Raw genomic sequence first — 25,408 nt, 5'->3', positions numbered from 1 at the left:
TGGGTAGGTGGTCCCATCCCTCAATCGGAAGCCATGCCCAACCTCTGGCTATGGACTATACAAATTCTCTCTCCCCTTTGTTAGATATTCTTATACATTCAACATACCACACACATTCACCCACATACCTGCACACATGCATACTCACACAGCACACAGTCACAGACACACACTTGCATTCACACACACCCATACAGACAAGTTTTCACATGCTAATTTAAAAATTTTGGAAACATTGAGAACCTGCTCTATAAAGAAGTTTGTCGTTAAGCCTGATAACTGAGATTCAGTCCCTGGGGCCACATGGCTGAAGAAAAGAATCACTCCTTCAAATTATCCTCTGACCTCCACAATGCTCCATGATGTGCTTACACACATGTACATGCACAAAACATATGAAAAATTATTAGTTCTATGTAATGTTAATAAAAGTAATACTGCTTAAAATGTTGTGTGTCTAACAAACATACTATATAAAAGAATCATTAAAATACAATGCAATTATTAATATTAAATGTTAAATTTAAGTTTTGTGGTTTGATGTAAGTATAGAGTTGAACATTGAGAAGATACATGCCAAAAATCAGCATATATCTGCTGCTATTTCATGGTGTTTTTGACAGAGACTCCAGGGTACTGACCAGTTGTCTCCTAATAGCTATTTCTGAGTCTAGTTTTATGGAGCTGATATGTGCCTAGCTAAGACACAATTATTACCAACCACCTAAACTAAATGTGATATTGTCTTAAATTCTGACCAATGGAAAATGGAAATACTATGCTTAAGACTTCTGGATAAGAGTCTAAAGAGAACTGATACAAATCAAAAAAAGCATTTTCTACCTCCTTTACTATATTTAATATGTGAAATAATGACTGATACCCAAAAAGCCTTTTTGTGAATATCAGATGAGAGGCTATGCACCAACAATGGCAGAACTAAGGACTGAGAAAGACTAAAGCAAAGATTAATGTACATGCTTTGAATTCCAGCAGTCAGGAAGCAGGGAGGTCTTTGGTTAGAGATGAGCCTGGGCTGCAAAAGGAAATCTTTTTCTAAATGAATGAATGAATAAATAAATAGAAACAGTTGGACAGATGGATTAATATATAGATAATAGGTAGGTTGGTAGTGTTGGCATTTTGTCTAGGCTCTGCTCCACAGTTACCTGCAACAGCCAGGTGTGCCTGACTCACTATAAAAGGGGCTGCTGGCCCCTTCTTTTCTCTCTCTTGCCTTCTTGCTCTTGCTCTGTTCCTTTGTCCCTGCTCCCTCTCTCTCTCCCCATTCTCCTCCCCCTCTCTTTCCATGTACTCATGGCTGGCCTCTATTCCTCTAGTCTCTCTCTCTCTGCATTTCTTTGTCTCTACTACTCTCTCAACTCCCCTGCCCATGCCCTGAATAAACTCTATTCTATACTATACTGGTCATATGACTGGCTTCTTAGGGGGAAGGGATGCCTCAGCCTGGGCCCGCAAAGGCATCCCCTTGCTCCATACCTTACCACACCTCCACCAAACATATTCCCTTCTCTCCCTGTATCTTTTTATAAAACACAACAGGTAGTAAGATATACAGGTAGATATAGAGATGATAGATAGATAGATAGATAGATAAAGATAAAAGCTCCCACTGGTAGATTTATGGAACCTCAAAAGTAACTATTAAGTAAGTTAATGAACTTCTGCATATCACAGACATAAAATTTTAGTTTTCTGTTATTATGTAGGTGATTCTAAGCTGCTACAAATAACAAAGATGGTTATAAATATTTTCTGCATAAATTAGAAATCAACAAACTAAATTTTCTAGCCCCATCCTCCTTTATACCCCTCTTCCTCTTTTCTTTTCCCGCTTCCCCCTCTCCTTCCTGTCTTTGTGTCTGGCTCTCATATAGCCCAGGCTATCCTGGAATTTTATGTGTAATCCCAGAAGACCTTGACCTTGGGTTCTCCTTCCTTAATCTCCCTGTTAGTAAGAGCAGAGGAGTGAGTGCCATATGTGCCAATAACTTCTTTTATTTTTATTCAGAGTTCAAACCAATGAGGCTCGATAATATTGTAGGGTTTTTCTGACCAACCTGAAAGCAAAATGTGGGGGAGAATTAATCACTTACTGTAATAAAACCAGGATAATAATAGACAGCTAGAAGGTACTCTCTTGCTGCCCCATTAAACCCAGAAACCTAACTTTAGAGGACTTAGGGGACCTGAGGTTTTCCGATGCGATGCTGTGTGGTCCCTTTCAGGTCACTGAACCTCACTAATTAGACCTTTCAAATTTTAAGATAAATTTTGTGATGATTTTATTAACCACATTTTCAGTTCTTGCATTCAAGGGATCTTTGTCCTTGCTGTACGTTAGCCATTTACAACCAGGCTCAATAGTTTTGCTTTTGTTCTTACTTTTTGTTGAACAAAAAGGTGGGATGGTATTGAGTCTTTAATTGTTGCATTAAGTCAAAATGCTGAATGGAAACAATTTTTGTCTGTGTACACTGGTTAAAATGCAGTGTATTTTATTTGGTGTGCTTTGTTCTCTGCTCCATGAAAATTCCCCTTGAATGGTATGATATTGCTCTAGTTGCCTCCTCTCAGACAAACAGACTCAGTACTGACTTGTAATTTTATAGCCTGAGGCATGAGTTCACTTTTTAGTTCATTAAAATTCTGTTTCCTTATATACATTACAGTCTCAAATAATTTTCTGTGCTTCTTTGAATAGATTTCAGCCTTAGACCAGTAAAGATGAGCTTGACAGAGATGGTAGAAGTTTCAGTCTGTGACAAGTCAATTTTATGGTTTTGCTATATGACCAATGCTTATAACAGCTTTTAATGAACTGCATTGGAATTCTGTTGTTACAGACTATATAAAACATCTTATTTATTGCAATGGAATGGCTGGAATCTGCATTAGTCTGTAATAATATGTACTCAGCAGTGACTTAAATAAAGATCAAGTGTTTTTCTCTAGTGCAAAGCAAGGCAAATATTGGGGTCATATGGAGACAACTTAATCAATGTTCTGAAATAATTTCTTACTTATTCTCTTTCATATAAGTCACTTTGTAAATACAAGATGAACAATCCAATGTTAACTACCACATCTGTCTCTTTAGTGATTATTGAGACAGACAACTAATCTAAAACTCTACAGTCATCTGACCAACTAAAGACTGGAAGATGCCTGACAGTGGTGGCACATACCTTTGATCCCTTTGATACCTTTCAGCACTTGGGAGGTAGAGAAAGTCGAATCTCTGAGTTCAAGGCCAGTCTGATCTACTGAGCAAGTTTCAGACCAACCAGAGCTACGCAGAGAAAAAACAGCCATCCAACTAACCAACCAACCAGCCAGCCAACCAACCAACCAACCAACCAACCAACCAACCAACCATACAAACAAACAAAAGACTGGAAGATTAAAGATAGGAAACAGATTTACAAATCTGATCATTGTAGTTCTTTAGTTGGTTGTAGTGACAGAACTGGACAAAAATCATCACATACACACAAAAGAGTCAAGGGCTTTTTCCTCTCCAGAAAAATGCTTCATGTCTCAAGAGAGGCAGGAGATAGCATTTTGTTGTTACAAAAGTAAACACGAGAGCAAAGAAAAGGTAAAAACAACCAAAAACAGCAGTAGAAGCAAACAACCAAAGTGCAGCTAGGAACCTGATGTTATATGAATGGGTGGGAGAGGGTGGTGAGCTGAGACCAGTGAGGTGCTTGAAGAGTCCAGCATACTTTGGATCCCGGAGCTCGGCAAGAGGTCCAGGGAAGAAGCAGGACTGAATCCCATGACTCTAGTTTCTTGATCAAGTGGAAGGGGAGGCTGACGCAGTCAGGAACTTCACTGAAGACAACAGCAGAGCTCATTCTATTTTGGATCAATGACTGCTATTTAAATTAAATAGTTTGAACACGAGCTATTTATGAGAGCTTCAGGCAAGTCTTCCTGTCTCTAATTTAGTCATGAAGGACATACTAAATTTGACTTTTGCTACTATTTAGTACCTGTGCAATCTATTCCTAAGTTTTGGAAGTGCATTCAGGGCAGAGGTCAATTATTATAAAGCTATAAAAATGACTTGTGCTCTGAATGATTCTGTGTGGTTATTAATTGTGTGGATACTCAATTGCATGTTCAACTTATGCATGCCCAGCGTTTTGTCTCATGTCTACCCACTCACATAAGCTCTACTATCCTGACTCAGGTGCTAGGACTCTATTGGAAAACTCACACTAATATGTTAATCATCATCATCATCATCATCATCAACAGAGTGTTTTGTATCCCAGACAAGTCTTGGACTTTACATATAGCTGATGATACCTTTAAACTTCTGATCTTTCTGCCTCCACCTCTCCGAGTGCTGGAGTTACAGGCACGCACCTCTATGCTCCATTTGAAGTATTGTATATTAAACTTAGGGCTTTGTGCATGCCAAGCAAGCAACCTACCAATTGATCTACAGCCCAAGTCCTGAGGCTTACTTTCTCATGAAATATAATTAACAAGAGAGAGAGAACAACTTAAGTTCTATCTCAAACTATTACAGAAAGAAAAACAAAGTGAGAAAACCCAAAACAGCCCCATGACTAACAGGTGGCTTATTTTCTATGAAGCAGACGTGGTTGAGTACAGACTGGTGGGAGAAGAACATCTCAGCTTCCAGGAAGCAGCAGCAGGCTGTGGAAAGCCTCTTGAGGTGAGCCTCAAGGGAGGACTCCAAAGGCTTCTGAACACTGAAATAGCCATGCAATATTTGATCTTTTAAATCCTGGAGACTCATGGAGATGTTTATTTAGCATTTTATTTCATTGGGATGAGAAATCTCTGTGGGAGTTTTGTTTTGTTTTTTAAAAATTTGAGAGAATGTCAGAGGATCTTAGGACAATAACACAATAATCCAAACTATTGGCATCTATTAACGTCTTAGTGATATATCGAGAAAGACTCTCTCTGCAGCCAAGGCTATTCTTGAGCTCCTGATTTTTCTGTCTCAGTCTCTTGAGCGCTGGATGGCAGGTGTGGGCTGTTAGATCCAGCTCTAAATTGTTCAAAGACAACAAAGTTGCTTGTTGAAAGCAGATTGATGTTATGAGCACTGGCAATGGCAAAGCCGAGTAAGAGGTTTTAGCATAACCCCAAGGGCAGATGATGATGGCTTGAAGCAGAACTGTATTGATAGAGATGGTGGGAACAAACACCCATGGATGTTCCGCAGGTACCTTTGGTAGGATTTACTGATTGACCCATAAGAAAAAAGAGAATAGCCAAACTTTGCCTTAACTGCTGGCAATGTGGTGTTGGTCTTGACTGAAGATAGAAAGACTGATTTTGTAAGACCCTGGGGGTACCAAGTTTAAGAATTGTATTAGGCAGTTGGAATTTAGAATTCAGAGAGAAATCTGTAACAGAGATTTGGACATGCTGGTCTCAGCACCTTGCCAAGATTAGAAGTTGGAGGCTGGATGGGATCAATATGAGAGTGAGAACACGGAACCACAGTGTAAGACCAGCACTACGTCCTGTGACACTGTAATACTGCCATGTTACACAGGGAGAAGGCACTGATTGATTATGGCATGGGAAAGGAAAAGCAGAAGTCAAAAGAAGGATACATTTCAATGATTCTTGCAATTCAAATATTAAGGCAAAGCTGAAAAAGAAAATGTCTTTTCCATTCAACGGTAAGAACATCCCTTTATTCTTGGGGTGTAGTAACTAGCAGAAGAAATGGGGGCAGAGTAAGGTTAGGGCTTTCCTTGTTTTCCTTCATGTGTAACAGGGAAGATAGAGGTGGTTTAGTGGATGGTGTGGGAGTGTTTTCACTGCAGGGACCTTGAGTGTAGGTAAATGTAGAGGAGAGCCCACCTTTAGTCCTGAATCGGGTGGTGCTTCCGGCAGAAGAATGGCCATGAGGAATGGAAGAAAAGATCATATACCTGGCACAGGGGCCCAGGTGATTAGGAGGACAGAAACTTCTAGAAGTTCTCTATAATGTCCAAGTGCTCTGTGAAACAGAAAGCAGGTCAGTAATGGAGTAGGCAGATGTTCTGAAGTTAGAACGGAAGAGCAGCATGCAAATATTTCAAAAGAAAAGCCCTAGGGAGATTCTTTTCCCGGCTTCATACTGTGTAATGCTGAGTCCACACAGACAGAAGAAGGCCTGGTGACAGTGCCTATCAACTGTACTGTTGTCTCTCCCATCTTTAGTCATTATGACACTGAATGTCCTCTAGGCACAGTGGCAGCTGCTGTCTTGACTCTTTCTTCTGTCAGCTGCCCCATCAAACACTCTGAAAATCGTCGAGGGCCTTGTTAGCCACACATATTTCAATATCAAATCTTTACAGTTTACTAACAAGACTTCAACATTAACTTGTGAAAGCTGGTCATAAAGATTATCAGTTAAAGTTATTTTAAAAAGAAGCTAGAGGTGAGTTGATGGTTCTTTAAATGTGGTAATATTTTAAATATTAGAGTTATATAAATAAAATAATTTCAGAATACATTCCTGGCTTCTTCTAGACTCTCAATTCTATTAATAAATTTCTTCATTCTGTACGGCTTTTATTGTTTTATGATTACTAATCCATTCATCTGCTTAGAATTTTAGTAAGTTTTTTTGAGTCATTATGGTGTTGTAATATTTCTAAGAAGCCCTAAAGAATAATAGAGTCTCAGATAGGAAGTGGTTATAGAATTTATCTACTGAACAATTTCCTGTTGGGCACATAATTTAGTGGCTTTCTCTGTGGTTGGTTAACATTTCAGGCATGTGTCATCAAGGTTTTTTCTCTTACTAAAGTACAGTTGCCCAGTAAGTAAAATGTTCAAGCCCAACATTTTTCATATGAATATTTACTACTTGTGATTTGAAATGTTGTCCTTTGCACACCAACACCAACAGTCTTCTGATTTGCCTGACCTAATTCGAAGCTTATATCCTCATTTGTTTCTGCTGTAAATACAGTCAGGCCACCTAGTACTTTTACCTTCTGTTAATAGATATTTTTAAAGCAAGAAATTATTTTTCTTGGGAGTTGCTATACCCTTTTTTATTTCTAAATAACTATTAGGGGTTTCTATATGACTATTGGTTGTATATATCCCAAGGGAAGGACACAGAAACATTACAACTTATTAATAAGCTATAGGCACTATGCTGGGCAGGTTTTGAGCTATTCTAATTCTTCCACCTGTTAAAACTCACACAAATGTCAGTCATTTGCCAATCTGGTGTCTCCCAGGCTGCTTCTGCTCCATCAACCTGTACTTAGGGTGCATTTCTCTTGGCTATGTGTTCTTGATCTATTCTGCTTGATGGTGACTTCCTCCTCTCTCTTTTTAGAGACCCCCAGTCCCACCTCCTATCCTTTCTGCCCAGTCATAAGCCCCAGCCACTTATTGACAAATCAGGAATTAATGGGGAGCATTCTTCATGGTACATTAGTTAATACAGAGACCCAATATCAAGTTACAGTCTGCTGTGAGGCACAGTACTCAGCTTCTGAGTATAAAACACACAAGGCAAACCAAAACAATTATGAAAAATTGAATCTGGCCTACCTTGCAGATATTTTGTTTCTTTATTATTTTGGAATATACTGTTGAAAATGCTGTATTTTATGATTATGTATGACAAACTATCATACATAGAAATGTACTACCAGATATGATGTCCAGTATATGTGTACAACCAATTTTTCTAGTTCCTCCCTTTAGATCAATATTGATTTCTTCTCTACTCACTTGGATTATCAATGGTTCTCTTCATTATTATTCCTTGTTAGAGGATAGAAGCAAGTCTGTACTACTAATGAGGAAACATATAATAAAGGACAATATAGTGTTTAATTTTCCTATTGCTCTTCTTACGATGAGCAATATTGTCATTGTTTTCTTTTGCTTAGCTCCTCCTCTCCCGCTCCTACACTACACACCTATATTTTTCAACTCATGTTTATCTCCATGAGAAGCTTTAGAATGTATTTTTTGTATAAAAATATGCCACCGCTGTAAAATTTTTGTTCACTTACATTTAATTAAGAAATATTCTATTTCAGCTAGTTGACTAGATTCTATTCTTAAGAATGAGAAAGGCTGCTATATGCAGCTTGGTGTCTCCAAGATGGAACAGGGATCGATGGGAGACCACAGTTTATCTACTTGCTCCCTGAAGATGGTAATGCAGATTGTTCCTAACTTCCTTTTAACAAACAATGAGACTCTCTTGGAATTGCACCATAAGGAAATGATTTCTTAAGCAATGGAACACAAGGGCATTGTTAGATTACTTAGCTTAACATTCTTTCAAATTTGTAATTTTATCAGGGTTCTCAAATTATCCAGAACTCATCAGCTATTGCTGTTATTTGGCAAAAGGATAATTTAATATTTTAGCATACCATTCTCTGATTTATTGAAATATACATTTGTAGCCTCTTGTTCACTTGTCTCTTGAGGCTCTGTTACACTCTTGCACATGTGTGGCAGTTCCTAGTGTATGCTAAGTGTGTTTTGTTTTTTGTATCACTAAAAAATTCTCTCATCTAACAACTATTATAGTGTCCTTTGTTAAGTAGAAATTTTGAACTTAAATCAAACCAAAACTCTTCAAGATTTCTTTTTTTCTATATAGGAGGGCAAATAAATGGAATGCGGTAACCAGCAGGAGAAAGGGAGTAGAGAGGGGTTGAGGTTTCCTTTGAGTCCCATTACATGTTATTAGGAGGACTGAGATGGGTTCATTGAATAAAGTAGGGGAGGAGGGGCAGGATTTTTTTTTTTTAACAATGCCCTTGAGCAGGTGGAGACAGAATCAGGAGGGCACAAGACAGAGCTGACATTAGCCATGAAAAGCTGTTGCTTCAATGGGGTGGAAGAAACGGTTTGGATTTATTTTAAAAATTCTATTCTACTTACTGGGATAAAGTTGTTCATTTTGCACCATCTTCCGTTATGGATCTGTGGCCACAGCACAGATTGGACACTCTAGAAGCTACTTTGCATGTGCAGTTGAGTAAGAGTCTGGTTATATTTTTATCTAACCATGAATCTGTTCTCTCAATCCCATCTCTCAAGGATTTCTTCTTTGCTTCATCATGCCTGTATCAGGCAAGATCCTCCAGAGGGGCTGAATTAACAGAATGCATCCATGTTACAAAAGAAGAAAACATAACTAGATTGGGTTACATGATAAAGGGTGGACAGTGGTTGTCTGCCTGCCCAGGGAGGCCACGGACGCTATCACTGGCCAGTCTATGAGGCTAGATGCTTCAGTTTGCCTAATCTGACATTAGAGGAGGAGTGCAGCTGCAGTAACAAGGGACAGATGCCCTCACCTGGGAGAAGCAAAGGCACCTGCACTCCCCCTATAACCCCCTCCCACTCAAGGTGCTTGTCACCTGGGGGTGGATCTTCTCCTTTATGGAATTATGGAATTTCTTTCAAGTGACTTCAGGATTAACCACTTTTATTTATTTGTTTTTAAAAGATATTAAAGGTCTTATTGATCACTCATCTGTCTTAAATTATGTTAAAATCAACCAGAGTATTTGTCTACTCTTTACACAAACAGTGGTCATTCCTTGTGGGCTCATCTTTATCAATTAAATATGCTCAGTATGTTTGGTATATATTAGGAATTCATGCCCTCGTAAATGTGACCCAAGAAATTAGTCTAATATATCAATATACATGGAAAATAGAAAAAGAAAAGAATTATTTGTCAAAGTATACCCAAATGTGTTATATATTTGTCAGTCATTCATTTGCTCATTCATTTCACAAACACTTAAGTGTTCATTATTTTGGGATTGTGCTAATATGGGAGACATAAGGGTGAACTAAAAAACATAGTTATTAAATATGATCTTTTGTGAGAAAGAAATATTAATTAAAAACTCACCCTAACAAATTTATCATAGTAATCGTGACAAGTATTTTCACCTAGTTCAATGAAGAGGGTTTTACCCTGTAAATGAATGTTGACATTTGTAGAAAGGAGCATAGGAGAAATCTTCAAGCAGAAGAAAGAATACATCATAGGGCTTCAGCAAAACAAGCCTCTGAGTACAAAGGTCTGAAAAACACAGGTTTTATATGTGCATGTGTGTTTGCATGCACACATGTGCACCAACCCTTAAGAGTGCAGCAATATTTGTAAGTCAGGTAAGATACAAGGAACAGTCTATACACAATCAGAAGACAATATATAGGCACAGCCAACATGAAAGAAGGAAACCAGGATGGACAGTCTTTGCTTGTCTGGCCTGGGATTTGAACTCAAACACATCCTCTATCACCGGCTCCCTTGTATATATTCCACTTCATTGACACTAATTTTGAAAAGGAAGCTTTAAAAAAGTATATGAAACAGTAGAAAGTAAATACTTTAACAGAAATGCAAAACTGTATTTCTTGCATTACAAAAGAATTCATTTTTTAAAAAGACTAGGGAACATTTTCTAAAACTACACAAACCTTATTATAGCTTAACTTTAGTTTTATTGATGCCAGAGGATGTTTTCCCTTGCTGTGGAGATGGAGCTGAAAGATTTGAAGTGGCAGGTGAGTTAGTGTTATGACTAGTCCTAGACCAGGTAAAGCGCATCCTTCAGATGCATACTAGAAAGGCAGGAAGAGCCACAAGAGTGGGATGGACCTTGATGTAGGTGGCCAGAGATGGGGCAGGATGGTGTGGAGAAGAGGGATACCCATCATAACAGACACAGAAGGAAGCAAGGAGCATATAGAGCATTTACTCCGAGGGCATCACACACTGTACCATGTGATCCCTGTGAGAACTCTGGATAGTTGTGCTGTAATTATCATCAGGTTTGCTGCCTACGTCTGACTCTGAGACCTAAGCAGCACACTACAGTCTTGTTCCTTCTTCCTCCTTAGATTTGTGTCACACTAGCTCCACTGTCATTCTGGATCAGGGACACACCTTGATAGGTCGAGTCCTGCTGAAAGCCACATTCATCCACCAGTTTTTTTCCTGGACTCTGGCAATCGCTGGGGTTAGAGGTGGAGGTCTACAGGTGACTCTGTCCTTATCTAAGTAAGTGGAGTTTTTGTTCATTTGCTTGTTTATCTCAGCGTAGTTAGTTTCTGGCTTCTGAAACTAAAAGGCTGTGAAGCTATTGGGTAGATTTGGGCCCTAGAGTTCAAGGTCTACATTGTTCCTGTCTTTAAGGAGCTTTTGGTTTTGACTCTGTATGAGATCTATGTAACGGACGTTTGTCTCAGCTGTTTCTTAGTAACTCTCTCTGGATCAGTTTAGCAGTTAAGACTTAGATGAAGGAGGTACCACAGGCAGCAGCCAGTGTTCTGGATTACGTATCAATTGTGAGTACAGGTGCCTGAGGAGTTCTCAAAGCAGGGCTGGACAAACGGGAAGCTGATTTTTACTTTTGATGCTGTTAGAGTAAGGGAGAGCTGGCTTCTGTCTCAGGGCTCTGTTCCCAGCCAAATGACAGTCTCCAAAGGAGGCACATTGATCAATCTACACTTCTCATCCTTTCATGAGATGTTTCTAAACTGGTTCAAGGAGAAATTTACAGTCGCCAGCTAGTCTAATCCTTTGAGGCAGAACACTTACTGAGAATATGTAACTTTTACCTAATCCCTTGAGTAAATTTTCTCTAATTAACGTTGCCATTTGAAAGCTTCATTTCTCTGAGATGAGTTTCGTCCCTTTCCTTAGTGAAGAAGAGCATGAGCCATTCCAGAGGTATTGGAGGTTGAAGGTAGGCAGGAGTTTGGCAATGTCCTGTTGTCAAGAGGTGTGATGCTGAAACCAGCTGGCTTCTGTGTTTTTGGAAAGCGTGATAGGAGCTGGACAGTGTGATATCATTGCTAATGAGTTGATAGACATTTACGAAATCATCACTGGGCAAACATGAATGAGGATTAAGAAGTAAGAAAACAAAAACATGACAGTCAGACTCATGACCCAGGCTTATTTTACTAGCAAAGGATGCTAATTTTATGGCTGTGGAGACAATAGAACACCTACATTAATAGAAACCATCAGGGCAGGCACTTACCACTAATTTTGAATTTAACATGTGGTTGCTATTACCACCATTTTGAGTCTGTTCACAGAAAGGAAAACATTTTTGATAATTGAAATGGTACTGAGTGCTGCAGTCAGCTCTTCAAATTTGTTTTCTGCAACTATCTTTAAACCAGGCACCAGGGAAGGGACACATTTGTCTTTCTGGTGAAACTTCTGTGGTGTCTTTGAAAAGAGGTCAGGAGGTGAGTCAGAAAGTTCAGTGTGTGCTTTCTGAAGATGGAGAAGCTCTCAGGCGTAGTCTTCCTGGTTAAGTGTGCTTTAATGCTGTCATGGGCTTTAATGCTGTCAAGTCAGAATCTGATTCTCCTGTTCTTTTTTACTTTTCACCATGAATTCTAATCCTGATAGCATCACAGAGAAAAATAATTGCTACCAGGATGTCCAGGACTCCATCTGAGAGAGAAATCACAAAAGATAACACAGAGGAAATCAGAGATCCCACATTCAACCAATCCAAGGCTACAGTTGATGAGTTTTCTGTAATAACTTTGGCTCGCTCCTTCCTTCCTTCCTTCCTTCCTCCCTCCCTTCCTCCCTGTCTTCCTCTCCACCTTCCTTTCTTTCCTTTTCTCCCTAAATTATAGAACCAGTGTTACTGTCAATCTATTTTCTGAACCTTTAGACCTTTTAGGATGGAACTCCTGTTAGAACCTTATTTACATGTCTGTGGGACTTTGATTTACCCAATAGACTGTCCCTTGAGTCCACATTTTATCAGGCTAGCTTAAGGCAGCTGTAACTCAGCCAGTTGATTCAGGACAGTTGTGGGTTTGGGAGTTACCCCCCTACCTCCACCCCCCACCCCTCACCCACCCCCAGGTAACTCCACCGGCAGTGGGCAGTGCTCTGGGCGGGGCCAAGGCCAGAGCTCCCCTGTGAATCTTAGTACAGTCAGGGCTTCTGCTGGGCAGGGCCAGCTGTTAATCCTGCTAGACCGCCATCGGGGCGTGGTGGGGGTAGGGGGTGGAGGGTGACAAGGGACATATATGTGGCGTCTGCTGGTGAGAAATACCTAGGACAGGTGAAAGGTGAGAGGGAGTTCCCACCGGCTGAGTTCTTAAAGTCATGAAGACTTAAGAAAAATAACAAGGAGTGGCCGATTGGAGTCTTTTGGACTTGCCCTGAGCTCCACCCTCCGCCAAGAGGAAAAGCCCCCGGGGACCGAGGCGGGAGCATCAGACCAGCACGAGAAAAGCGCTTGTGCGCGCTCCACCTCTGCGCAGCGTGTGCGGGGCGGTGACCTGTCCCTTGAGCTGGCCATGGCGGCTGCGGGATCTACGCGCTCCGGGAGCACTGCCCTCGGCCTGGGACACCTGTTGACCCTCGCGGTGAGCTCCGGGGACCATCTCAAGGACTGGGAGAGGGACATGTGGTCGGGGCGGCTGGCCCAGGTGGGATCACCGGACCTCAGGACACCTTAAACTGCAGCAGTTGTTGGCGGTGAGGGAGGGCGGCAGGAAGCCGAGCGACCCGGACATCAAGGTCCCGCAGGGGAGGGAGTGTGGCTGCGAGCTGTAATAGGCGCGAGCGGATAGAGACGGGGGCGGACCGCAGACGCCCAGCCAAAACCCTGGCCTCGGGGTTCTCTGGGCAGAGCGGGGTGCGCCAAGGCTGTGCCCGGGCCTGGAGCACCGTCACCGGAGCTCTGGGTGCAGGCCGCCCCGAGTGAAGTCAGCTGCCTAGCAGAGGTCACCAAAGGCCGGTGTGGTGTCCTTGGGGAAAAAAGAAAACCCAACCAACCAAAACAAACAAACAAACAAACAAACAAAAAAACCCCCCCAAAACCAAAAAAACAAACTTGTTGCTTTTGAGGGTTCCTTGCTTGGGGATGGAATTTTAGAAGTGCGTTGGAATGAAGGAGGGAGTCTGGACTTTCTTCCAAAGTTAGATGGGTGGATACAAGGTGATCACTGATCCCCTCAATCTCTGGGAAATGAACATCCTAGCTAGCCCTGAGATCTTGTCCTAGAAGGAGTTTGGATTTTTCTTCTCAACTCCTGCTCAGACTCTTTCTTGCTTTAAGAAGTACAACAGCCAGGACCTTCAGCCCTCTCAGAAGTGTGAGTCAAAATTTATGGTTTTATTGAGGACAGGACTGGATCTCTCTAGGGAACGAGAAGACTCAAGAGTGACTAGGCCGTTGGGGATTGTGGGAAAAGAATGCTCCAGATTATAGTTTTATCAGGGTCCCTTGTACAAGGAAAAAGTTCACTATGCTAGGTGCAAAATAGCTACCAATTTGATACTGCCCTAATGCCCTTGGCCTGAGGCAGGCAGTCACTCAAGACGGCTTTGAAGACTGGAGAAACCCAGGGAACCAAAGTGTGTGGAAGTGAAGGGTTCCAAGGGTCTTGACATCTTCCATTTCTCCTCAAGTCTCCTTTCACAAGAAATTCCTGCATTTTTAATTGCTGAAAATGTGATTGGTTACTGGAAGTCCCAAGGAATGAATGGTCTAAACTTTCGATCAGAATTCCCAGAGGCTATTCATAAACACAGATTGGGACCAGAGCCTTGCAGTCAGGATTTTATGACGAAGGAACTTAGCCTAGGGCAAATAATCGTCACAAAATATTCTGCTGATGACAAAGAGTGAATTTAGGGTGATACCTAGTGAGGGACATTGCCACTTCCTTTTATATCACAGGGCCTTATTCTTTGGAAGAAAAGGCATGCTTAGTCTTCCTGATAGAGTGCTGCCTTCTGCAAGCCCATACTCTGAGATCCTTTAGGAGAAACATATTCTGTAGGTGAATAAGTAGAGCCCTCCTTTCTTGAGTCTAGGAATGGGGATGGATAGGGGGTCTTCTGGCTACTTCCTTTATTTTGCTTTCAAGCAGGAAAGTGTAGTGTGTGTCTCCTCAGTTTGTTTTAAACTCCAGGGACCATGTGAACTCCAGTCTCAGATGGGTGTGAGAAAAGCATAGAGTAAGTAAGCACAGTGTCTACAGAAGAAGTTTTTCCAGGGGTGCGGCTCCCTGTGTCTCCTCTTTCTCATACACTCAGGTAATCCCTTGCCATTCCACCAGTCAGCTTCTCTCCACTTCCTGTACTGCCCCACCCCACAGTGTCTTAAGCACCTGAGCTTTCTTCCTGAAAGCCAAAAGGTCTTTGTTCTCTACAGCCTCCTAAGAGCTCCTTTGACAAGTTCAAGAGATGCATTCTACTCTACACATAATTCTACCCTGTTATTCATTCTTTATTCTGGAAATGAACACCTTAGAAAAAACTTTTGGCCCCCAGAATCTGACTTCTTACCTGGTTTCTTCATTCCCTACTCCCCCCCACCCATTTTCTGAGTATGACTTAAAGATGTAACATGAAATCTTCCCATTGGACGGAGCTTTAAGTGTACAGTAATAGCAAATTAACTATAAGCAGGTACCTTGAAACAGCTATCTTACACAATGGAAACTATTCTTGTTAGGCAGCGGACCCTCCTCGTCCCATGCCCCACGCCCTGGCCACCCTTCTGTTAGCACTCTGTCTGCTTGGCCACTGTTTTCCTTACTTGTAAATGCTAATTTTCTGTGGAGTCTTGCTGTAAGTCTTGTTTCTCAGAATGTATATCCCCCCCAACCCCCTGTTCCCGTCATTTCCTCTACCTTATGCTTTAAAATATCACATCATCCTAAATTAATATTGCTCTTTCGGACACCACCTTTAAACAACAGGCCTGTATCTCTACGTAGTATACTATGGCATACCATTTACTATGTTTCCAAATATTGTTTTCCTGTTGGTATCAGAGATTTCAATATATAGAACTTCTATATACCTTGATCTTCACAGAAAAGTCTAGAAGCTTTTTTCTCCCTATTACTCCCCTTAATCCTTTATTGTTTCAATAAGTTCATCTTCAGACATTTTGCAAGGGTTTGTTTACTGGTATCTATCTCTTTTGTTACAGGCTTTTGCTCTCACTAATGTCATAGTGGATAAACTTGGCTGTATACCATTCACATGCATATGAGCAGGCATATTTATGGATGGCAGAACCTGAATTGGAGATGATGAATACAAAGCTGATGGCTGTGATTTCGGAGCTGTTGTTCTCTCCAAATAGATTGCATATGGCTAGACAGGGAGCTGTTTTATGTTTGATGTCATGTTACAGCAGTGGTTCTCAATCTGTGGGTCGCGACCCTTTCGGGGGTTAAGTGACCCTTTTCGCAAGTGCTGCCTAAGACCATCAGAAAATACAGCTATTTTTATTATGATTATTTTATATTATGATAAAGCAGCAGCAAAATTACAGTTATGAAGTAGCGACTAAAATAATTTTGTGGTTTGGGATCACCACGGCGTGAGTAACTGGATTAAAGGGTCGCAGCATTAGGGAGGTTGAGAACTACTATTTCATGTCTTTAAGGATTGTATCAGTATAAGAATTACTGAGATTGACGTTGAGGCTACTCGAACGCGTCAGAAGTGATTAAAAGCAATATTTCACATTTAACGGTTTTTAACAAAATGCTGTGTAGTTAAGACTGTGACAAAAAACTCTTACAAATTGCTAATGACAAAACTTGTGTAAATCTTCTGTGGGCTGTAAATAGATGAGGTGGAGGCAGACATGGTGTTTGTCTTTGTAAATCATGTAGCTAATACTTTCTACCCACATACTGACTTATGCTTTGTTTTTATTTAGTAGAACTTCATATGCTCTTTTAACGTCTAGATATCCCTTTGTTGTTCTTCTTCTTCATAAGTTTTCTATAACCCTTGAGTCGGCTCGTTTAACTCCAGAAAATACTCTGTTGAGATTTTTATAGGGATCATAAAGGTGTAATTTAATTTAGGATTAATATATGTATGTCGCCCATTTTTCCTACTGCAGACTGGATCTGCCTTTCTCTCTGTGTACATCCACCTATGTTTTGCATTTAGGTTTTTCTGAAGTAGGCAAGTCTTCAGTGGGGACCTCGTGGGAAGACAGCAAGGTGTTTGGTGCCGACAGTCAGGAAGCAGATGACTTGGTGCTGGCATGTGGCCTTCTAGTCTACTACATTTACTTCCTGGCATTTCCACACATGTCTATGCTTTAGAAAATTACTTCTTTTATAGTGTGGTACTGGTTTTATTTATGGACACAGAGTAGTGATAACTGTATTTAGCAGTTCCTTCCCGCATGGTAAGCTTGAGTTTTGTAGGTAAAGACAAAGCAAATGCAAATAGAGAAATTTTTCCCTCTTTGCAAGCCCTCACTCCTGTCCAAGATTTCCTCAATGTGACATGAAGCAGCTATGGTGACCTTGGAAAACCTATTATACTTCCAGGTTTAGTGAGGAGATCATCTACTTTTCTTGAGCCGAGAAGTGAGGGTTTATTTTGGCTACAGTTTGATGCTGAGGTCACTCTTGGTGGTACCTCACAGTCAGTGAGGTGTCTGGTCCCATTGTTTCCACAGGCAGGAGGCAGAGAACATGGATGCTGGCACCCAGTTTCTCCTTCTCACTCAGTCCTGCATCCCTGCCTGTGGGATGATGTCACCCACATTCAGGGTGGGTCTTCTCTCTTCATTTAAACCTTTCAGAAATATCCTCGTAGACACATAGAGGTGTGTTTCCATTAATCTATGGAAGAGTAAACATGACTATGGGGTTGTTTCTGATGCTTTCCCTGTGGCATTGTCCTTATAATAAACAAGAGACTTCTGACCCAAACCATGGATTTGAATATGGATTCTAAACCCATGGAAAGGCCAGATCTGCTGTGGCTCTCCCTCAAATTGAAGGTGTAATGGACAGCAGCTTCCTGTACACCGCAGGTGTGTCCCATGTTTTCACTTCACTCCATCTCTGTTGAGGCCAAGAAACCAGAGCCAATCTTGGCAGGTCAGAGGTATTTCTGGGTTTCTCTTCCCTACTTTCTATGTTTCAGTTTTATCTGCAGACCTTGCCCTTCAATTCTCTGCTCGTTTTGTTAGTTCTTCAATGCTGTAGGATGCTTGGAAATCATGTTATTCTTCATAGCTATTTACTTTTCTCACAACATTCTTCAAGTTTTCTTACATGTCTTCATTAAAATGAAAGTTTTCATCCCTCGTTCTATTTCTGTAAAATGTTCAGGCTCACCACTCTTCAGTATAAGCCTGCTTAGGTAACTTATTTACTTGAGACAATTTGCTTTCTGCATTGGTCCGTTTTCTTCATTGTTCTTAGATAGACCCAAGAAAAAAATGTTAAAGGAGAGAAGATATGTTCTGGCTTGCTCACAATTTTAAAAGTTTTAGTTCGTGGTTAACTGACTCCATTGCTTTTAGGTTCATGCAAGAGAAGCAGAAACATTATGAATGAAGGTCATGGTAGAGGAAAGCTATTTATCTCATGGCAGACCTGAAGCAAAAGGGAGTAACAGAGAAGAGGCAGGACAGGGCCCATCGTTCACAGACTCATCTCCAGTGACCTCCTTGGGTGATTCAGGAGCCAACACAAACTTTCCACCGCCTCTAACAATGCCTGCAAAGGAAGCATTCATTAATTGCCATTCATTAGGTTAAGCTCACATAACACAGTTACCTCTCAGTGATTGGGTGTAGCACCCAGAAGGCATACCTTTGGGGTCCCACCTTATTTGTAAGCCATAGCAGCTCCTTATAATGTGTAAGAGGAAGACTCCACATGGGTTGTTGACACTATTCAGAAGTTGCTCCACACTTTTCAGGATCACTTAAATCTTTTTTTCTCCTGAGATTGTACACATCAGCCACTAGAGCAGTGGTCGCCAATCTTCCTAGTGTTGTGTTGAGACCCTTTCATACAGTTGCTATGTTGTGGTGAGCCCCAACCATTGGTGGCCTTAGGCTATCCCTGTGAATGGGTTGTGTGCTCCCCAAATGAGTCATGACCCACAGGTTGAGACCCACTACACTATAGCTTTCTATTTAGTTCTCTGTTGTCTGTCATTCTGTACATTTGCAGTTTCAACCCTGCCTTCTCCTATCATGACTGACTCATGGCCACTCCTCAGTTGACCTCATCTGGTTCCTAGGTGAGGCTGGCTCTCCCTGCTCTCCTATACCAGCCTCAACTTCCCTGCCATGGCATTTCCATACCCTACTGTGTTTACTGTCTTATCCTGGGGTTGAATTTTCATGCAGATCATGTTTGCTACTGGGTGTCTACTAAAGAGTAGACATTTAATTAAATTCATTTAATATATGAATAAATGGGTGTCAGGAACACTGTTTCCCAAAGCAATTGTCTTAACCGGGCTATTCACCTCCACCAGTAAGACTTCTGTGTAAGTACCATGTCCCTACCTTGGAATAGTGCTATGCCATTGAGTTGTTATCCTCACTTCCATTTGTATGTGTCTGTAATCTTGTTGCCATGCAACCGGCTGACTGACTGCTGATGAATGCCAGATAAAACCATTCTGCAGCTTTCTGCCTCTCATTTCTGCTTTCCTTTGCACTCTGGACAAAACAATGTTCCAGACGGCTCCTAGTGGAGCTGATTTGCTCCCTCAGTTCACAGAGGCTCCAGCCTTCTCTACCATCTTTCTCTGGTCTTTTTCTCCAGTAACTGTTATCTGTCTTGGCCAATCCTTGGTGGGACGTGACATTTGAGCACTTGTCTGTCTTCATTGGTGTCATGCAATGTGATCCCCTCAGGGCAAGGTCCTTGCTTTGCACACTGCTGGAGCTGATGACTGAGCTTAGCACCTCCTTATCCCTGAGTGTTAGTTGAGGGAGTAAGTGTTGGTTGAGTGAATGAATAGATGTACTTTGTCAGTCACCCTGAGCCACAGTCCTCAAAACACCTGGTTGTGCTCCTGCAATCTTTGCTATGAAGCCTGAGAAAGTTCCTTTTTTTTTATCTTTCAATTTTAAAGTCTTTGGGTGGGAGGGTTGTGATCTATTTCCAATTTTGCAAATAAAATATAACCTCTACCTTTTTGGATCCTTTCTATATAGGTTAAATTGTATAATTACAGGGGCTTTAAGATAGATTGGAAATAAGATTTTCATTCAAATCTAGCCAGTTTTAGTTTATGGTAATGGACTTCTTGCTTAGCAGCATAGCTGCTGGTTGGATTCCTTGCCTTTGGTCAAGGACTGGTAATCTGAAGAAAATGGAGTGTATATCTTTCAGAAACATCCATAGAAAAAGTTCACAACAGAATTAAATTTGAGCCTCCAAATGCAAAGTCAGTTGGAATTGGCTCATTGTGGATCGCTAAATATTAAAAACATCTGAAGTAAAGTGCTCAGAATAAGGTCCGATGTCGTGTGGACTCAGATCTCGATTCTGCCCGCCCTTCCCATGGCAGCCACAGTGCCCCTCAGCAAAGGCACCGTGGTTTGGTTTAGCAGGCTATTGCTTTGGTTCTGTAGCTTCTGGGATGTTGAACACTGATGGAAACGGTTTGATGATTTGGTGAATTTATTTATTTCTCTTTGCTGTGTGTGTTTGGTACTGTCTCACACACATGTTGCTGCTGGATCTTCCCTTGACCCTCCCAGTCAGTGAAGTTACTAGTAAATTCACTTTACAGAACAGCATAAAAACCAGTCTTAAGGAAAAATGTGGACCCCTGAGCATGAAATGCATTGGGAAGAAGGGAGTGCTTAGCCTTTTACTCATCTCCTTCCTAGATTTCAGGTTTCTTACTCTAGTACACATTTCTTATTTTATTTTGTTAAATTAAATTAAATACATTGTGTGTGTATACTTACATTATTAATGTTTCTTTTATGCAATTAAATGAATATTACTATATAATTGAGACTCTACATTCATTATAAAGATCTTGTGAGTGAGTGTATGACACTTACTTGTTTGTTTTAGATCCTTGCACTCGCTTGTGATGCCTGTAAAGAAGTCATCCTCCGGGTCCCCTCCGAACTACCTGCTGAGAAATTTGTTGGCAGAGGTAAAGGGTGGCTACAGTGTGTCATAAACCCTGATGTGGTATGCTCTCTTAAACGTCCCTGTGATGTGTAGGACCATGAAGGTCTTGTGATTAATAGCTAACAGTGAACAGTGTAGTCATTTTGATACTTTATATCATACCAATGAAATAATTATTATTGATTGGAACATATGATTATCCAAAGAAGATAAAAAGATAAAGTTCAAATAATAACATAATTTTTGATATTTATGTTCCATGTATGATATTGTATATGCTAAATATGCTTCTAAGCATTTGAGAAATAATATTGAAGTTATTTCTTGAGTTTGGCAGTGTTCTTGGATTTTCATCATTAAACATTTTGATGTCTTACTGAATTTTATTTCTTCTCCTCCTCCTCCTCCCCCTCCTCCTTCTCCTCCTCCTTCTAGGTTCTGGGCATCAAACTCAGCGCACTGTATTTGTTGAGCAATCAGTTTATCCTGAGATATGTCTTTAGCCTTGTATACTTCTTTTAATAAATCAATTCTTTATTTAGTTTAACTATTAAAATAAGTGTGTGTATATATACACGTGTGCTTCCCCTGCCCTCCCCCCATGCAGGGTAAGAATTTTATTCCCTGACATCTCACTGGCCCAGTCGATTCTTTATGTAATTTAGTTGTAGAAGGAAAAAAAAATCAACTAAATGTGAAAATGTGTTAATTATTTTACATTTAGTGTAGACTTCAGTAGTATTTCGATTTAGTAACTGTTGACTTTAATTCAAGTACTGTGTAGTCTCTAATAGCTAATTTTAGATAAGAAAGAAAATTCATTGTGTCAAATGTTCAAATACTGGAATTCACGGAATTCACATGCCATTTTTTCAGGACAAGTATCTCTTTAAACACATGTAAAACAAAGTGTTAGAAGCAATATGTGTATTTTGAGAGGACCTCAACCATATAGTTTCACATATGATTGAAAAATGCTATATATTCCACTATGTGATTTAAGTGTTTTGATCCCTGAGACAAAAGTTTGAATGTCTGGGGATGAAGTAGCCATCAACTTTAACAATTAAGGCCAATATTTTTTGTCTCCTAAATCAAGGTACTAATACTTTTGAACTCAGTGTTGCTAAATTGAGTGCTGTGTGTATTTTCTGCAGTGAACCTGATGGACTGCCTTAAATCGGCAAATATAATTCATCTGAGTGATCCTGATTTCCAAGTCTTAGAAGATGGTTCTGTGTACACAACCAATTCTGTTGTTTTGTCCTCGGGGCAAAGAAGCTTTACCATATGGCTTTTCAACACAGATAGCCAAGAAGAAAGGGAGCTATCTGTCCATTTAGAGGGCCCAGTAGAGGTAAGAGAGATGATATAAGTGAAGTGTAATTGGTGTTTCTTTCGGGGTAACTGACACCGACAAGGAAGATATGGAACCAGAGAAGACTTGGGGGGACACTTTGGTTAGAAAGGGAATGAGAGCCAGGGTCAACTGTGTTGTAGTGGTGGAGGCTTGGTTGTGAAACATGTCATTACAAGTTGTCATCCCTTTCATTTAGGATAAGCTTCACATGAGAACAGGAGACAGGACACAAAGAAACACTTTGATTTGGGGGATGTATTTCTAAAAACAAGTTTGGAAACTCTACCTCTTGAAAAGCCCACAAAAGGATTTCGGGCCAAAGATGTAGATAGTTTAAGCAGGCATTTATTTAGCCAAGCCAACAAATAGTATAAAGAGAGATTCAATTGTGCTGTTCCATGGCAGGGATCAGCCAGTGAATTCTGTGTTGTGGATCTTATAAAAAAAGTTTTATAACTATTCATGAAGTGGATAGCATATTCTGGGGAAAAGGTGATCCTTTTATGCCGTCAATTTATGATGGACCACATTTCACTTTTATAGGGTTTTTTTTCCCCATGGTCCTCTAGAAAAGCTCACAAACAGAGTAGGAGTTTGGTGGGGGTAGCGTGGGGGGACAGAAAGCCACAGTGCAAGTGATAAAATGATGACATCAGGCCTTGGGGGATGCAGATCCTTTGTTAGGGGACATACGAGGGAGAATGCCCTGGTGCCTTAGTTTCCAATGTGTTGGGAACAGTCTAACTGTGGCTTTAACACACTTACCCTAGAGGGGATCTGAGTGTCTGGAAACTGCTACCTGGACACAGCTGCAACTTCCTTCTTTACCTCACATTTAACTCCTTGCCTACCCCATGTCATTAGCATGGCTCGTAGTCTTAGAAGACAGATAACATTGTCAAGGTTTCGACCATATGTGTGCCTGTTCATTTTGACACTGAAGGTCAAAAAAACCCTCTCCTAGTCCCTGGCTGTCCTTTACTGAAGTGGTCTGAGCTCTATCACCATATTTCTCTCTTCGTTCTGACAGATCTTTCTTGGTCCCCAGGCTCTGGCTAGTGGCTGGTGAGTGGAATGTGCTTTTGATAAATCTGGAAGCCAAGCCATCCAAGTCATTCTAACTGCATCTCCTTCTCCTGTGCTCTTGCATGGCAACGTGGCAGCAAGCATTTGCTTCTCAGTGTGGCATCTACTCTTCTGGTCTCTCTCTCTCCATATTTCATCAAGTTATTTTCTCAAGAGAATGGCTGGCATCACAATAACTACAGTCTTATTTTTTGTCAGTAGTGTTATTATTTCTGCAGTATTGAAGTTTAGTTTGGTTTTGAAGTTCTACTGTGGGTTTACATGTCCCTAGCCAGTCCTTATGAGAGGAGACAAATGTATCAGTTTGAATGTCTGGGGATGAAGTAGCCATCGACTTTAACAATTAAGGCCTATCTTTTTTGTCTCCTAAATCAAGGTACTAAATAAAAGACAGCACACAGAGAAAGTTCTCAGCCGTGCCAAGAGAAGATGGGCTCCTATCCCTTGTTCCATGCTAGAGAATTCACTGGGTCCTTTCCCACTTTTCCTTCAACAGGTAGAGTTTACTAAGGCTGCAGAAGTCTGTCATTTCCATTTTCAAAAAGAATCAATAGCTATTTAAAAGTAATTGTGTGAGGGTTGGAAATGTGTCTCAGTGATAGAATGCCTGCCTATTGTGCTTAAGACGTTGAATGAATCCTTACTGATTAAAAACATGAAACTATGTAAAATAGTTACACAAAAATATGTGAATGGAAGGCTTAGGTGCTTCAACATGTGTGCAAATATTTCTTAATAGTTATGCACATGTTTTGCAGCTTTAGTTGTGCAAACGTAATCTATGACAACTGTAAAACTCATGTAGTGTTCTAAAGCCATATTGGTGTTGCTCATTTTATATATTGTTACGAAGATAGCTGCTTTCAAGTGTATTGTGTATTTTGACCAAATTCACTCTCACCTACTGATTTTTCTCTCCCTCCTCCCACTACCCTCCTTCTTTCCTCCACTCCCTCTTCTGCTTTCATGTCATATAGAAAATGGTTTTATACATTATAGATACTATATGTATAATACATTACCTACACATATATATACAGTTTAGATCCATAAATGGGAGAAAATATGGTGTTTTTTTTCCAGAGCTTGGCTTATCCATGTAGACAGGGTCTTGCCCCTTAGCCTCAGGCTGGCCTTGCCTCCTAATTCTCCATCTCTCTTTCTCGGTGCTGGGACTACAGGCAGATGCCACCATATCTAATGAAAACTAGCCTTTAAAAATACTTGGCCAAATACAATAAAATCTCAGGACTAAATTGAGTGGCAATAGATAATAATTCAATATCATCTTGCTATAGTTTTTAATAAAGAGAAGTCCCAAATGTTTGGTTTATAAATATAATGTTTAGTCTATAAAATATTTTTGGATTTGCTGCTGTGGTATTTTGCAAGTATGTTGTTTTTGAAGATTTCTCATTGTAATTCCTTATTATATTGCTGAGTTTTTTTCTGAAAACTGAACACAACAGGGGATAATTGTTTATTTTAGTAACTGGCAGTGTGATTGAATAAAAATACATATACAAGTTCTGCTGAAGTAAAAATCTGTTCCATGCTTATACTATCTGCTCTCTAGATCCAGTCTGACACAGCTCAAAACTACACCATATACTATTCCATCAGAGGTCCAGGAGTTGATAAAGAACCTCTAAACTTATTTTACGTGGAAAGAGATACTGGAAACCTGTATTGCACTGGTCGTGTAGATCGTGAGCAGTATCAGTCCTTCGAGGTAAGGTCTAAAGATCATGTGTTGTATTAGAAGAAAGCTGGGGAGGAAAGGGTTTATTTGGGTTATGCGCCACATCACTGTTCATCATTGAAAGAAATTAGCTCAGGAACTCGAAACAGGCTAGGAACTTGTAGGGACGAGGTGGTGCAAAAGCCATAGATGCTGCTTTCTGGTTTGCTCATCACAGCTTGTTCTACCTGTGTTTTCATAAAACTCAGGATCACCAGTCCAAGGATTGTTCCATTTACAGTGGGCTAGGACGACCTCCCCCA

At 40.6% G+C, this 25,408-nt stretch overlaps 1 protein-coding gene across 2 annotated transcripts in view; it reads left to right on the top strand.

Annotated features, from left to right (window-relative positions):
* The first annotated feature begins 13,083 nt into the window (after positions 1–13,083).
* Positions 13,084–25,408, top strand: part of LOC114627138 (desmocollin-2) — a 31,078-nt gene continuing 18,753 nt past the window's right edge. For both annotated transcript variants that reach the window (XM_028774800.1, XM_028774801.1), the window contains exons 1-5: positions 13,084–13,428; positions 20,896–20,980; positions 22,116–22,315; positions 23,781–23,900; positions 24,981–25,136. In XM_028774800.1, coding sequence (XP_028630633.1) covers positions 13,360–13,428; positions 20,896–20,980; positions 22,116–22,315; positions 23,781–23,900; positions 24,981–25,136 — 630 coding nt within the window. In that variant the 5' untranslated portion in view covers positions 13,084–13,359. The remainder of the gene's footprint in view (positions 13,429–20,895; positions 20,981–22,115; positions 22,316–23,780; positions 23,901–24,980; positions 25,137–25,408) is intronic.

Source organism: Grammomys surdaster, unplaced genomic scaffold (genome assembly GCF_004785775.1).
Source record: "Grammomys surdaster isolate TR1022 unplaced genomic scaffold, NIH_TR_1.0 243, whole genome shotgun sequence".
In the NCBI taxonomy this organism is placed as follows: Eukaryota; Metazoa; Chordata; class Mammalia; order Rodentia; family Muridae; genus Grammomys; species Grammomys surdaster.
This window is presented reverse-complemented; position numbering and strand designations above follow the sequence as displayed.